The 14,291-nt window shown below is 44.0% G+C and overlaps 1 protein-coding gene across 3 annotated transcripts in view; it reads right to left on the minus strand.

Moving 5' to 3' along the window:
• Positions 1-14,291, minus strand: part of CHLSN (cholesin) — a 420,909-nt gene that overhangs the window by 40,414 nt on the left and 366,204 nt on the right. For all 3 annotated transcript variants that reach the window (XM_075318080.1, XM_075318079.1, XM_075318081.1), the window contains exon 4: positions 4,925-5,118. In XM_075318080.1, coding sequence (XP_075174195.1) covers positions 4,925-5,118 — 194 coding nt within the window. The remainder of the gene's footprint in view (positions 1-4,924; positions 5,119-14,291) is intronic.

Here is a 14,291-nt window from a genome sequence, read left to right on the forward strand (position 1 = left end):
AGGGTCAGCGAAGGCCTAAGCACGTGATGCGCACGGGATGAAGGACCCGTCTATGGATGTTAGGGAGTACAGAGATCAGCAACAGGCGAGTGTGAGGTGGTGATTCCCTACCCCCTCTCCCTATACAGAATACAGAAAAAATACCCAATTAACAGAAGATTTTTATGTGCTATGACCAAATAAAAATCTTCTTTTAGTAAGGTAATTTTTTTTTCCATGAGTAGTCGGAAAGTGTATGTGCACACAATGTGTTTCCCTGGTAGGTCCGCTCCAAAACCTGCCTGAAAAAGCAAATGTCTGGAAGTTGAAAATCTCGAGAAGTCGGCTGACATGTGACCAAAGAACTTAGGTATTCTGTTATGCTTTGCTCAACGTTATTTGGTCCTGCCCTGTTCCACAGCTTGGTTAGATACGTCCATGGCCGGCTTTAGGCATGTGCGACTTGTGCGGCCGCACAGGGCGCCGACGGCCATGCTTCAGGGGGGGGGCGCCGCAGAGAGGTAAGAAGTTAATTTCCTGCCTCTCTGTGCGGACGGCCGGGTGCTACCCTCGGTGCGGGCGGACGGCCGGGTGCCAACCTCTCTGTGCGGGCGGCCGGGTGCCTGCCTCTCTGTGCGGGCGGCCGGGTGCCTGCCTCTCTGTGCGGGCGGCCGGGTGCCTGCCTCTCTGTGCGGGCGGCCGGCCGGCTGCCTGCCTCTCTGTGCGGGCGGCCGACTGGATATCTGTCTGTGCGGGCAGCGGTGGCTGTGTGGAGCAGGGCGATGTGGCTGATGTCCCAGATGCTCTGGGTTCAAATGATGGCGTCCGGGCCGGCGCGTGTGCAGATGGAGCCCTCAGCTCATGATCTTGTCATTGAACTGAGAGCTCAATCTGCTCCGGAGGCTATTTCTTTGAAGCCCGCACCGCTGACAGAGCATCTGGGACACCCGCCGCACCGGCCTGCTCCACACAGCCAGCACAGCTTCCGCTGCCAGCACAGCCCACACTGTTCCCACCGCAGTGCCTGCCTCCTGTGACTCTGCTCCCTCTCCAGTAAGACAACAATGGAGTATAAGACGGACCCCATTTAATTTCCTTTTTTTATCTCTAAATTTGGGGTGCGTCTTATAATCCGGTACATCTTATAAAAGAAAAAATATGGTATGTGCTATTGTTACCATCAAGGATATGTGATTGTGTTCCTGGAGATGCAAGGTGTGTGTGTGTGTGTGTGTGTGTGTGTCCCCTTACATAGTAGTATATTAATATGCACCATTACTGTAAAATGACACGTCCTTGAAGCATAACCACATACACCCTTTGTAATAAAATGATGCCCCACTCCAGTCCATAAAAGGGAAGTCCACTACTTGGACAACCCCTTCTCATTCCCCTTGTTTGCCACAGAAAAATAAAGAAAGCTATACGATGCCCCTCCGGTGCAGTCTCGGTTCCAGCGATGTCTAAAACTGCGTTACAGGGACATCTGTGACATTGTTATGACACACGAGCCCCAAAAGCAATCAGTGCCGGCTTTCTTATGCCCACCTTTGGACATTTCGGCAGAAATTCAGTGTAGCGCTCACATCCTGCTCAAATGTCTGAAGGCGGAGAGAGAGACACTGGCGCTGTTTGGTCAAGGGGCCTCATGGAACGCAGCTTTAGACATCGGTGGAACCGAAGCCGTACCGGAGGGGAGTATAGCTTTATTTATTTTTCTGGGGCAAACAAGGGGAATGAGAAGGGGTTGTTGACATCCCTTTTATGGATTGAAGTGGGGCATCATTTTATTACAAAGGGTGTATGTGGTTATGCTTCAACAAATGGAATGGGGTTGTCAAATTTAGTGGACAGCCCTTTTAAAGGGGCTGTTCTTTTAGTAAATGTCTAACCTAAGGTGTAGGTTATTATAAAGAAATTATAATGCTGTTACGCAAACACCGTAAATTAAAAAAAAAAAAAAACTTTGGGAAAAATCACTTCAAAAATGTTTTTTAGTCTTACTGAAAACACAAAAATTAAATAAAAAGCCAACAAAAGTCCTATGTGAAGGAATAAGCCCTAAAACATCTTTTGAACAAAAAATAAAATTAAAAAAGTTACAGCTCTCAGAATATGGCGATGCAAAAAGAAATTAATTTTTGTAAAATATTGCTTTGAGTGTGCAAACGTCGCAAAGTATAAAAAATTGTATAAATCTGGTATAGTGTAATCGTTCTGACCCGAAGAATAAATCAGTCATCACTTTTATCGCATGGTGAACTGAGCAAAAAAATTGAAAAGAATAAGCGAATTGCTGGTTTTCCCTCAAAAATCTGAATAAATAGCAATCAAGAACTGGTATGAACCCCATAACAGTACCAAAAATCCTTCAGCTTATTGCGCAAAAAATAAGCTTCCACACAGCCCTGTTCACTCCAAAAAGAAAAAAGTTAGTTCTCACAATATGGCGACGGAAAAACTTTTTTTTTTTTATAAAAAAAATCATTTTCACTGTGTGATAGAAGCTGAACAATATAAATCTGGTATCAATGTAACAGCACCAACAAAGAGAATCTATCAGCAGCTTCTGCTACCTCACCAGAGATTACTGACTGCATCCGTTCTGACATATGCTAAGATTTAAGATTTTAGGCCTGTTTTTCATGTCAGTGAAAAACAAAGACGTTTTTCACTGACATGTTAAAAGCGCCTGTGTCCCTCTGTGTGCGGTGATTCACACAGGTAGAAGAAAAGACCGGGTTTATGCCGCGCTGAAAACCACTGATGCGTGTAAATTAAAAGATTTCCTTTTTATTGGATAGTTCCTACGCGTTTCAGAGACATCCGTCTCCTTCCTCAGGAAAAGAAATCATCGATTTCTTTTCCTGAGGAAGGAGACGGATGTCTCTGAAACACGTAGGAACTAAGGAAATCTTTTAATTTACACGCATCAGTGGTTTTCAGCGCGGCATAAACCCGGTCTTTTCTTCTACCTGTGTGATACAAAATTCCTCTCCCGGGGCTGCAGCTAAACCACCAGGCACTCACAGGCTATCATAAGGGGTTGTGACTGGCACAACCTCCCCAGGTGAGTGCTTCTTTGTCTTGTTTGTCCACCCTCATACCGGGTAAGACCCTATTGCGCTTTTTTCCCCTTTACAGTTTTGCGGTGATTCACAGCACACGTGGGTTGTCAATGTGCAATCCGTGATCTGTGATACATGATAGCACATGGAGGATAAACTCACCTGCCCCCGCTCCTGCTGTCCGTGGTGCTGAACTCTCCGGCTCTGCTGCATCCGGCGCCGGTGTGTCTCCCCTCTGCAAGTACTTCCGGGTCGGCTTTGCCATGCATAAATGAATATGCATGACAGTAATTAGCCGGGCAGGAAGCAGCAGCCAGCAGAGGCCGGAGACAGCTGGAGAAGTTGAATGTAAAAATCACTTTATTTTCAATGTCCGTGTTTTTCTGGTACATGTTTCACGGATCACACCATAGTGTGGTCTGTGGGAAATCAGTGATGCCGGAAAAAAGCGGACATGTTTCTGTGCGCAACAGATAAAGCGTGTGAGCAACAGGGAGTACCTGCCTAAAAAAGCGCTGCAAATACACCATAGCAAAGGGACATGATGCACAGCAATTTCAAAATGATTTTGCTGTGCACATGTTCCGTCTTCGGTTAATTATTTTAGCTGCTGTAGGCTTCAAAAGCCATGAAACGGCTAAAAGAAGTAACCTTCTCATTCGTGGGGCGGCTAAAATTGGAAGAAGCCCCTCGCTCTATATACTTAAAGGACACAGAATACCGTCATTGCATAGACACCAGAAATGAAGCCAGTAACAACGGCGCATACATATAGACTTTCAGGATGTTTTTGCAAATGATTTTTCTTTTTTTTTTAAATAACTAAATTGCAGTATGCTTAGGGTGAGGCTTTTTTTTGTCATTTTAGAGTACATGAAAAAAACAAACGTAGCAGAAAAGCAATACAACCGGGCACCGGGGTCTTGTGATCTGCAGCCAATCAGCGGCTGCTTCACTAGCCCTCTTTCAAAGCTGTAATCCAGAAAAAATGAGAGCTGCTGCTGTTTTATGACTTCCTCTGGATGTCAGTTTTATCTAAAGGATGAGAGAGTAAACCAGCTGCTGATTGGCTGCAGGTCGCCTGTGACATGGTCTGGGGGCACCAAAGGGTAATTTGGCACAGGGCGCCATTTAGCCTAAGGCCGGCCCTGGATACGTCATTCTAGCTCAACACCCCCAGATAGCACAGTCAGTAGGGTCTATCTGCTTCCTGTGATTGCGGCACTCTGCATCCAGCATTTGCACATGTAACGGAACACTTGCAATAGAAGTAACAAGTGCAATGTCTGGAAAGCTGCAGATATGTGCTGATGTAATGCAGTCAGGGGTTCTGTACGAAAATAATGTTTAGAATTTTTAAGGATATTGTTTAACCAATTGCTAACATAAGAAAGGTGTAATTAAAGGATTGCTGAGTTATACAGACTTCATGCCTTTCTTGTCTGTGCACGCTTTTGAGACGCAGTGTAAGGTATTGCAATATAACCCAATGCAACTAGAACAGGAGTCTTTTGCCTCATGATTTTGAGATTTTTTTTTTCCACCATAAAAACAAACCTGCAAAATAGTTAAAAATGCATCTGTGGATTAGGGACAGTCTAATTATGCGGCTTCACATCAGCAGTATTCCACCGCTATGCCGGATCCGGCACAAATGCGTTTCACTTCAATGCATTTTTCTGGTCACATGCGGTTGTGTATGACTCACGCAACCACATGTGACCAGAACTTGCCGCGAGTGCATAGGAAATGCACTGAAGTAAAAAGCATTTGTACCGGATCCGGCATTGCGGCAGAATATCGCTGATGTGAAGCCCCGCCTAATCTATAGGTTCTGGAAATCTAAAATTACATCTAGGCCTAAAGAATGAACACACCTTTTCAGGTACTGCAAAGCACGTTCCCCTCCTGCAGACTTTGCTGGTTCCACCTTTGTTTCTTCAGCAAGACTCCCTTTTTCTCTTTTGAGCCTTTTTTCCTCCTTCTTTCGTTCTTTCTTCAACTTCCTTTGCAGAACCCTGAGTTCCTCTGGGGTAAGGTCCTCAGTTTCTATAGGGTCTTGCGGTACCACCTACGAAAAAATGAATACCTGTTTCATTATATTTGCTATATCCACCCTGCAGCTGCTGGCTTCCAGTCGTTTTGGCACTGCAGGAGAATGTTTGTAATTACTCCTTGGCACATTGATTGACAGCCCACTCTGCACACGAACACACACACACAATGGAAAAGGAATGAAGTTGTAGGTGGTGGTTACAAAGCGGTGCAGAGAGCAGTGACTGTAAATGGCTCCCTGCACCACCGTGATGACGAAACAAGCCAGAACAGAGGGATCGAAACTCACTAATAAATAGACAGGATTTGAATGCCTTGGAGATCATCCCTTTATTGGATTTGACAGGTTGCCTTATATATAGTCTTTCTACTCATTTGTTCTTTACAATCACTTCTTGGTTTGTACTTCTTTTGTAATATATAAATTAATAAAGTTTATATGTGATTTCCAACTTTCTCACTACTTACAGCAGTGATGGTAATTTAATTAAAAATATCCTAAAAAAGCATTGGGCCATATTGCATAACGATCCTTATCTTAAAGATGTGTTACCCTACAACCCTGGGGTCACATATCGTAGGGCTTCCACCCTTAAAAATCAGTTAGCCCCTAGCAAACTCAGAAACTTTGATAGTCCCACCATCAGTAATAAAACTTTAGGAGCTTATAAATGTTATACCAAGAATTGTATATGTTGTAGGAACATCCAACATGGAAGGTTGAACGTTGGGTTGGCTCCTGGAGGAATGGAGTTTTTGATAAAAGGACATCTTACTTGTCAATCAGACTTTGTGATTTATCTCATTGAGTGTGATTGTGCGAAACGTTATGTGGGAAGAACTACCCAGGCTCTGCATAACCGGGTGAACTCCCACAGGCACAATATCAAAGTGGGTTTCATGCTACATGGCCTGTCCCGACATGTTACCCTATATCATGCTAAGAAAATCAAACTGAGGGTAACCCCTATTGAACAGATACCCCCACATGTACCTAATAGGATCAAGGTCTTGAACAGAAAGGAGACCTATTGGATATATAAGCTCAACACCTTGAAACCTCAGGGCCTCAATGAGGTAACAGATTTATACCATTAAACTACTTCCCTCCTTTGACTGTTTTTTCGCCTACACAAGGGTTCATATGGAAAGCGCTCATATAGAGCTGTTCTCCCTGGGGGGTTTTTATAGTTCTAATCTCTCAATCTCTTAATCCAAATTTTATCACGGTTAATAGATAAACATCATATGTTTTTATATCTTTTTATTGCGGGTTTCATCTTCATATAGGATATATATGTTTTTTAGTTTTAATGGTTGAAGATTAGGATACTAATAATACTTCCATAATTTTATGTTTAGATTATATGTTGCTTATTTATATTTTATTTTTAACCTTTTAGTAGGTGGCGTCACTACCACCAGCAGCTATTAAAATACATGTAATATATATACTTTTTTTTATAAATTATTAGTATGGTCTACGTGTATATGGGATTTGGGGGAAGAAAAGTTTTTCTCCCCAATTGCCTGAATTGTTAATTGTATATAAAATAATGTTGCGGTTCTATGTTTTTTGTAGACATATCCTTTTATTGGGCTTCTTTCCTTCCCATCTCTTTTCTTCATTCTCCTCACAGGGTAATTATTTAACTTCTTGACACACTGACTGAACCTTTCCTTAGTTAGGGTTTTTCTTTTCTGCTTTCTTTCTTCCACATGGCCCGTTGGATATTAATGTAGTGATCCATAATAATTCTAGTTTCCAGCACTACCCGTCCCTTTGATTCCATCTACCCGCCCGTCCGTTTTATTGTCTGTTTAGACCCTGTGTTATGCGGCGGGTGGCGCATGCGCACACATTTTTTTTCCCACGGGTATGAACTCTGTTCACCTCTCCCCTCTGACACTCGCTGCTTGCGCAGCCGCGGTTAGGTTTATTCCCATGGTATTGAACTCCTTTGAACTCTCACTCCTGATGAGAGTCGGGAGCGGTTTCTGTACCGTCCTTGATACTCACACGGGGTTGAGTGTTTTCCCTGTGTACAAGCAACTATATATTATGTATATATGTTCACAGACTGACATCTGCACCCTTTCTTATCACGCCGGTCTAGGTGGATTGTTTGTTATATATGACTAGTCTATGAAACACCTTCATCATCTTGGATTATTTAGGGATGTGTACCACGTAGCCTTTATGGTACAATAATGATAAATGCACATCTGTCATTGGGGGTTCTTTTGTTGGTTCCTTCACATGGCTTTGACCGTCACATCTTCTGTGGATAAGCGTGCTAGAGCCTCCGCAATCTGGATCCATACTCACTCACGGTTATGTACGTATTCTCCTTCTTGAGTTCTAGACACCTTCTGAGGTTGGTCTATTTAATGTATACATGTGTCTACTACGGTAGATTTGATGTTGTCTTTTCTATGGTCCTGAGGAAGGGGGCAGAGCTCCTGAAACGCGTAGACCTATGATACAATAAAGCCACATTAATCTGACATCCTGACTTGTGATCTTTGGCGCGGTACAGAAACCCTTTTCTACAATTCTCTCTATTATATTTGCTAAGGCATTTCAGACTTGTAATTGGGGAATGATAAGGATGCATTTCAATTGTACGATTGACAGGCAATCATGAGAAACCCCTTCCCCCGTGGTCGCTTCTTTATGTCAGTGGTCATCAGAAGAACAGCAGTCCAACAATATTTATGCATGTGACTTGTATTAGCATGCGTCTGTCTATAAGTTGTACCTATAAAGAGGTTGTGCCACGCTTAGAAGTTATCTCCTATTCATAGGAAAGGAGATAACTTACTGATCAGGGGGTCTAACCGCAGGGACACCCACCAATCCAGAGAACCGGGGCTCTAAAGAGTCCTGTGAGAATGAAGTATTGATGATGTGCACTTCCACTCCAATCATTCTCTATGGAAGGGGTCCCCAATAGGTGGCTCAGGAGCCACGTGTCTCGCAGGCCCATGATGTGTGGCTTGCAGCTACCAGCTAGGAACATTTGCACCAGGTCTTCGGGGGTGCAACCATATGGACATCCACCAATCCAGAGAACAGGTTTCTGAAGAGGCCTGTGTGAATGGTGGTTGATCATGTACACCTCCGCTCCATTCATTCTCTATGGCAGGGGTCCCCAACAGGTGGCTCGGGAGCCACATGTGTATCGCGGGCCCATGAAGTGTGGCTCGCAGCTGTTTGCCAGCTAGGTGCATTTACACCAGGGCTTGCCAACAGCTATGAAGAGCAGGTATCCAGATGGTGACATTTGTGAGTCGACCAACACAGAAGAGCAGATCTGAATAGAGGTAGGAGCCCCTGGACACTGACTGGGTGAGGCGATTTCTGTGAAAAAGCTTTGGCTGCCATTATACTGATAATGGGGGCTCTGGGTGTCACTAATATGAAGCGAGGGAGCTGAATGTGGCTCGTGACCCTCTCTCAGAAGTGAATGTGGCTCTCAAGGTCAGAAAGGTTGGGGACCACTGCTCTATGGTATCCCCAAAGAAAGCAGAGCTCAGCATTCATCTGATTTTCAACACTCCCATTAAGAATGAATGGAGCGAAGGTATGCATGACTGACCACCACTCCATTTACATGAGGCTATTCTTGGGATCAGTGGGGTCCTAGCAGTTAGACCCCCAAGTGATCCAGAAGTTATCCCTATCCTATTGATAGGGAATAACAACCAAATTTGTTACAACCCTTTTTAGGCCCCCAATGTTGGACTTTGATTAAACCAGTTGACCATCTAACATGTATGGAGGCCTTCAGGCTCTTTCTGGTTTATGACGTGAGAGAGAAAGAAGGATCAGACATGTTGAAATTACAATGCCCCATCTTTTTCTTCTTGTAGGATGTAAGCCATCCTTTTCTACCTTACAATGCCCCATCTTTTTCTTCTTGGAGGAGGTAAGCCACCCTTTTCTACCTTACAATGCCCCATCTTTTTCTTCTTGGAGGAGGTAAGCCACCCTTTTCTACCTTACAATGCCCCATCTTTTTTCTTCTTGGAGGAGGTAAGCCACCCCTTTCCACCTCACAATGCCCCATCTTTTTCTTCTTGGAGGAGGTAAGCCACCCTTTTCTACCTTACAATGCCCCATCTTTTTCTTTTTGGAGGAGGTAAGCCACCCTTTTCCACCTTACAATGCCCCATCTTTTTCTTCTTGGAGGAGGTAAGCCACCCTTTTCTACCTTACAATGCCCCATCTTTTTCTTCTTGGTGGAGGTAAGCCATCCTTTTCTACCTTACAATGCCCCATCTTTTTCTTCTTGGAGGAGGTAAGCCACCCTTTTCTACCTTACAATGCCCCATCTTTTTCTTCTTGGAGGAGGTAAGCCACCCTTTTCTACCTTACAATGCCCCATCTTTTTCTTCTTGGAGGAGGTAAGCCACCTTTTTCTACCTTACAATGCCCCATCTTTTTCTTCTTGGAGGAGGTAAGCCACCCTTTTCTACCTTACAATGCCCCATCTTTTTCTTCTTGGAGGAGGTAAGCCACCCTTTTCCACCTTACAATGCCCCATCTTTTTCTTCTTGGAGGAGGTAAGCCACCCTTTTCCACCTTACAATGCCGCATCTTTTTCTTCTTGGTGGAGGTAAGCCACCCTTTTCTACCTTACAATGCCCCATCTTTTTCTTCTTGGAGGAGGTAAGCCACCTTTTTCTACCTTACAATGCCCCATCTTTTTCTTCTTGGAGGAGGTAAGCCACCCTTTTCCACCTTACAATGCCCCATCTTTTTCTTCTTGGAGGAGGTAAGCCACCCTTTTCTACCTTACAATGCCCCATCTTTTTCTTTTTGGAGGAGGTAAGCCACCCTTTTCCACCTTACAATGCCCCATCTTTTTCTTCTTGGAGGAGGTAAGCCACCCTTTTCTACCTTACAATGCCCCATCTTTTTCTTCTTGGTGGAGGTAAGCCATCCTTTTCTACCTTACAATGTCCCATCTTTTTCTTCTTGGAGGAGGTAAGCCACCCTTTTCTACCTTACAATGCCCCATCTTTTTCTTCTTGGAGGAGGTAAGCCACCCTTTTCTACCTTACAATGCCTCATCTTTTTCTTCTTGGAGGAGGTAAGCCACCCTTTTCCACCTTACAATGCCGCATCTTTTTCTTCTTGGTGGAGGTAAGCCACCCTTTTCTACCTTACAATGCCCCATCTTTTTCTTCTTGAAGGAGGTAAGCCACCTTTTTCTACCTTACAATGCCCCATCTTTTTCTTCTTGGAGGAGGTAAGCCACCCTTTTCTACCTTACAATGCCCCATCTTTTTCTTCTTGGAGGAGGTAAGCCACCCTTTTCTACCTTACAATGCCCCATCTTTTTCTTCTTGGAGGAGGTAAGCCACCCTTTTCTACCTTACAATGCCCCATCTTTTTCTTCTTGGAGGAGGTAAGCCACCTTTTTCTACCTTACAATGCCCCATCTTTTTCTTCTTGGAGGAGGTAAGCCACCCTTTTCTACCTTACAATGCCCCATCTTTTTCTTCTTGGAGGAGGTAAGCCACCCTTTTCTACCTTTCACGTTTGCATACACATGTGAGGAAAATAGAGTGTTCAGAAGACAGCTATCCAAGGTTTATGGGCATCTTAAGATGTATAATTCAGCTAGAATGCTTTCTAAAGGGGTCATCCTGTTAAAAAAAAACATGGCTGCTTTCTCCCTTAAAAAGCGCCACACCTGTCCAAAGGTCGTGTGTGGTATTACGGCTCAGCGTTATTCACTTCAATGGAGCTGAATGGATTCAATACCAAATACAACGCATGGACAGGGGTGGCCCTTCTTCAGAAGGAAAACACCCACTTTTTCTAATCTTGGAAAACATCTTTAAGCTTGCTCTAACAAACAGGGAGTGACGTATTTTATTTATTAGTGCTTAGTTAAGGTTGATGGAAATTCAGAAAGCTTCCATCCCCATAATCACGTGATGATGATTCACAAATCTTCAGATCTAAGACACTACGAAAACATTCATGCGTGTCTGGTATTAGCAGCCCTCTGTAAAACCTGAAGCTTAGGATAAAGTATTTTGGGTTCAGCGCTCCTGTAAACAGGGAGTGACGTATGTCATCCATAAATGCTCAATTAATGGGTGACGCATTACTTCCTCTATGGTTAACATTACCCAAGGGTCACCTAAGGTTCTGACTCTTGGTAAAAAGGTGTTAATTGGTGTCGGCCATAGGCGTGGATCAACGTAATTTAAGAAAGATTAGAAAGGGTGTGATGCAAAAACGAATATATATCTGGTGGAGTTTGTTGGTGTCTGGTACTGATAGGAATGTGTCACTCTGAATTAAGGGAGGACATATTACATTCCTCCGTGGAAGAAGACAATTATTAACGAAGATGTCTTAATTTAGGTATAAAGCAGGCGTACGTTTACAGGTGGTGGCCGATGTCCAATTAAGTTGATGTGGAAACAATTGAGATTCATTTTTTTTCCGTACTACTTTTGTCCTAGGATAGATAAAGATCTTCAGAAATGATTCTTCAGTACAACCTCAGCCTTCCAAATCGTCACCCAGTATCTACGATATAAGAGCGAAACTAGGCACACAAATTAAAGCCTAGCCCAGACTTGTGGGTAAAGATGACCAATCAAACATGTTGGTGGTTTAACCATTCACTACCTTAAAGACAAATGTATAGAGAGCGTTGCCTGTTGACGAAATAGCCAATGGTTCCCCAAACACACAAGGTATGCTATTACTTGCAGATGAAATTTTGGGCTTCATCACAAATCCAAAAGGCAACTTCCAAGTAGAAGCCAACATTGTCTATTCTACTCATCTTTACAGTAGGGTAGCCGAAGTCAGAGGGAGTACTCACTTCTGTAGATCCCCTTTGCAAGACAGAAATTACCTTAAAAGGTATACTTAGCCATATATGCTAGTAATGAGTGAGCACTACCATGTTTGGGTGCTCGGTATGTGTTAAGAGCAGTTGGATGCTCGAATGACCACGACTCCAGTACCAAGTATAATGGAAGTCAATGGGGGACTCGAGAATTTATCTAGAAGATTTCCAGGAAAAATGCTTGTGTTCCCCATTGACTTGTATTATACTCGGTACTCGATTCGTACCCATCCGAGCATCCAACTGCTCTTAAAAGGATTGTCCACTATTTGGACAACCCCTTCTCGCCCCCATAAAAATAAGTAATCCTATGCTCACCTCTGGTGCAACTGCAGTTCCAGCATTGTCTCAAGCCATGTTCTCGGAGCCAACGTGACATTGTGACACGTGAGCCCTGCGACCAATCAGTGTCTGGCGTCTGTCTCCCCGCCACAAGACACTTGAGCAGGATGTGAGCACAGCGCTAACTGCCTTCTCAAACGTCTGAAGTTGGGGAAAAGGAAGCCCTACACTGATTGATCTCGTGGCTCGCGTGTCATAACAATGTCACGTTGGCCCTGAGGACGCGGCTTCAGACAACGCTGGAACTGTGGCCGCACCCCGGAGGAGAGTATAGGCTTATTTATTTCTATGGGAGCGAACGAGAAGGGGTTGTCCAAGTAGTGGACAACCCCTTTAATGAGTACCGAACATCAGAGCATGGTAGTGCTTGCTCATCACTAATATTTACTAATATTCACCATGAAAAATTAAGCCGTTTCCCTGAAAAGACTGGGAGTGCTCCTAAACACTCACTTTTGGGAATGGTTATAGGAAGCCCTACCTCATTTGTGGTCTAGTTTCTGGAATTGTCCTTGTAGAATTGACACTGCCGTTAAATATAACAAGTTAGGGTGATCCCAAACGTAGAATGTCTAGCAATGGAAAGATCGCCTATAGCTCATCATAAGGCTCGAGTCAGACGGACGTATATTCTCTCATCTAAGAGAATTGGGCTGATTACATACTCTGATCAGACTGTGAGCACAGTGCATTCCAATTATGTAGGATGAGGAGAAGATGAAGAAAAAAAAATGTCTCCATCTTCTCCATTGTGTAAGTCCATGAAAATCCGACTGCACTCAGATGTCATCCAAGTGCAGTCTGATGTTTTCAACAGACCCACTGACTTGCGTGGCTGAGTGTGATCCGATAATCTGATCCAACTCAGAAATGCTGTGATTTTTTTCCTCGGACCAACTCAGTGAAAGGAAATAATTGTACTCGTGGACCGTCCTCGAGAATAACACTGATCCGAATGTGATCCGATGTTTTGCCCATGTGCATCAGCCCGAAGAGATCTACAGAGAGGGATAGAAATGTGCTGTTGGGAATTTATAAGGCATAACCTGCCAAAACATAAAGGCCAGTTCATACACACCTCTATTTTTTTATACATCATTCTATCCATTATGGGATAAACATCAAGCCTTATGGGATTACCTCTCCATTGCTGGACGTTTTCTAAATATGGCATTGAAACGTCTGTGGATTCTGGTAGATGTCCATGCCAGCTGCAAGTCCTCAACATACTAATGTGCTATTATGCCATATTATTGCTCTAGTACAATGGTCCCCAAGTTTAATTTTTCCTTCAGAGCCACATTCAGCTACAAGAGATGGTCGAGAGTCATGTCTACGCACTTCCCCCCCCCCCCGAACATTGACAACCAGAGTCCTTCATTATCAGTACGACCATAGCTTCCGCACACATCTTTTTGCATGGCTTCATATTGTCACGGGTGTGTCACAGGTGACAGACAGTCATGTGGTGTCTGGCAATAGAAGGTCACAGCGTTTGGCTGTGCAAAATGCTCCCTGACTTTCTATTGTTCTTGTGGTCAGTATTTATTGTAATAGGTAGCTTTTCTGCTGGATTTTCATCTCTCACCATTTTGGACCGAGGTGCTGATCATCAGTATTATCTTGGTGCTTAAATACTCCCTTCTTCCCTGGACTGGTGCTGGTGATATTATTCAGTTTATTCTAGCTCGAGTTGCAAGCAGGTGGCTTTCTCTCATCTGTAGTATCGTTGCTGAACTCCTGCCGGTGTATAAGTAGTTCATGCTTTTTCCCCCATGTGTCCCCCTTGTGTCTTCCTTTAGCGTTTAGTGGGGTCAACGAAGAGCTCATCTTACTCGACCCCTATTGAAGATCCAGCACTAGGGATACCCAGTGTCAGGGATTTGGCTCGGCGCATAGGTGCAGAACCTATCTAGGGTGGTGAGGGACCTCAGGCACCAGCTGTAGGTTTGACCAGGGATTA

Source organism: Anomaloglossus baeobatrachus, chromosome 7 (assembly GCF_048569485.1).
Source record: "Anomaloglossus baeobatrachus isolate aAnoBae1 chromosome 7, aAnoBae1.hap1, whole genome shotgun sequence".
NCBI lineage: Eukaryota > Metazoa > Chordata > Amphibia > Anura > Aromobatidae > Anomaloglossus > Anomaloglossus baeobatrachus.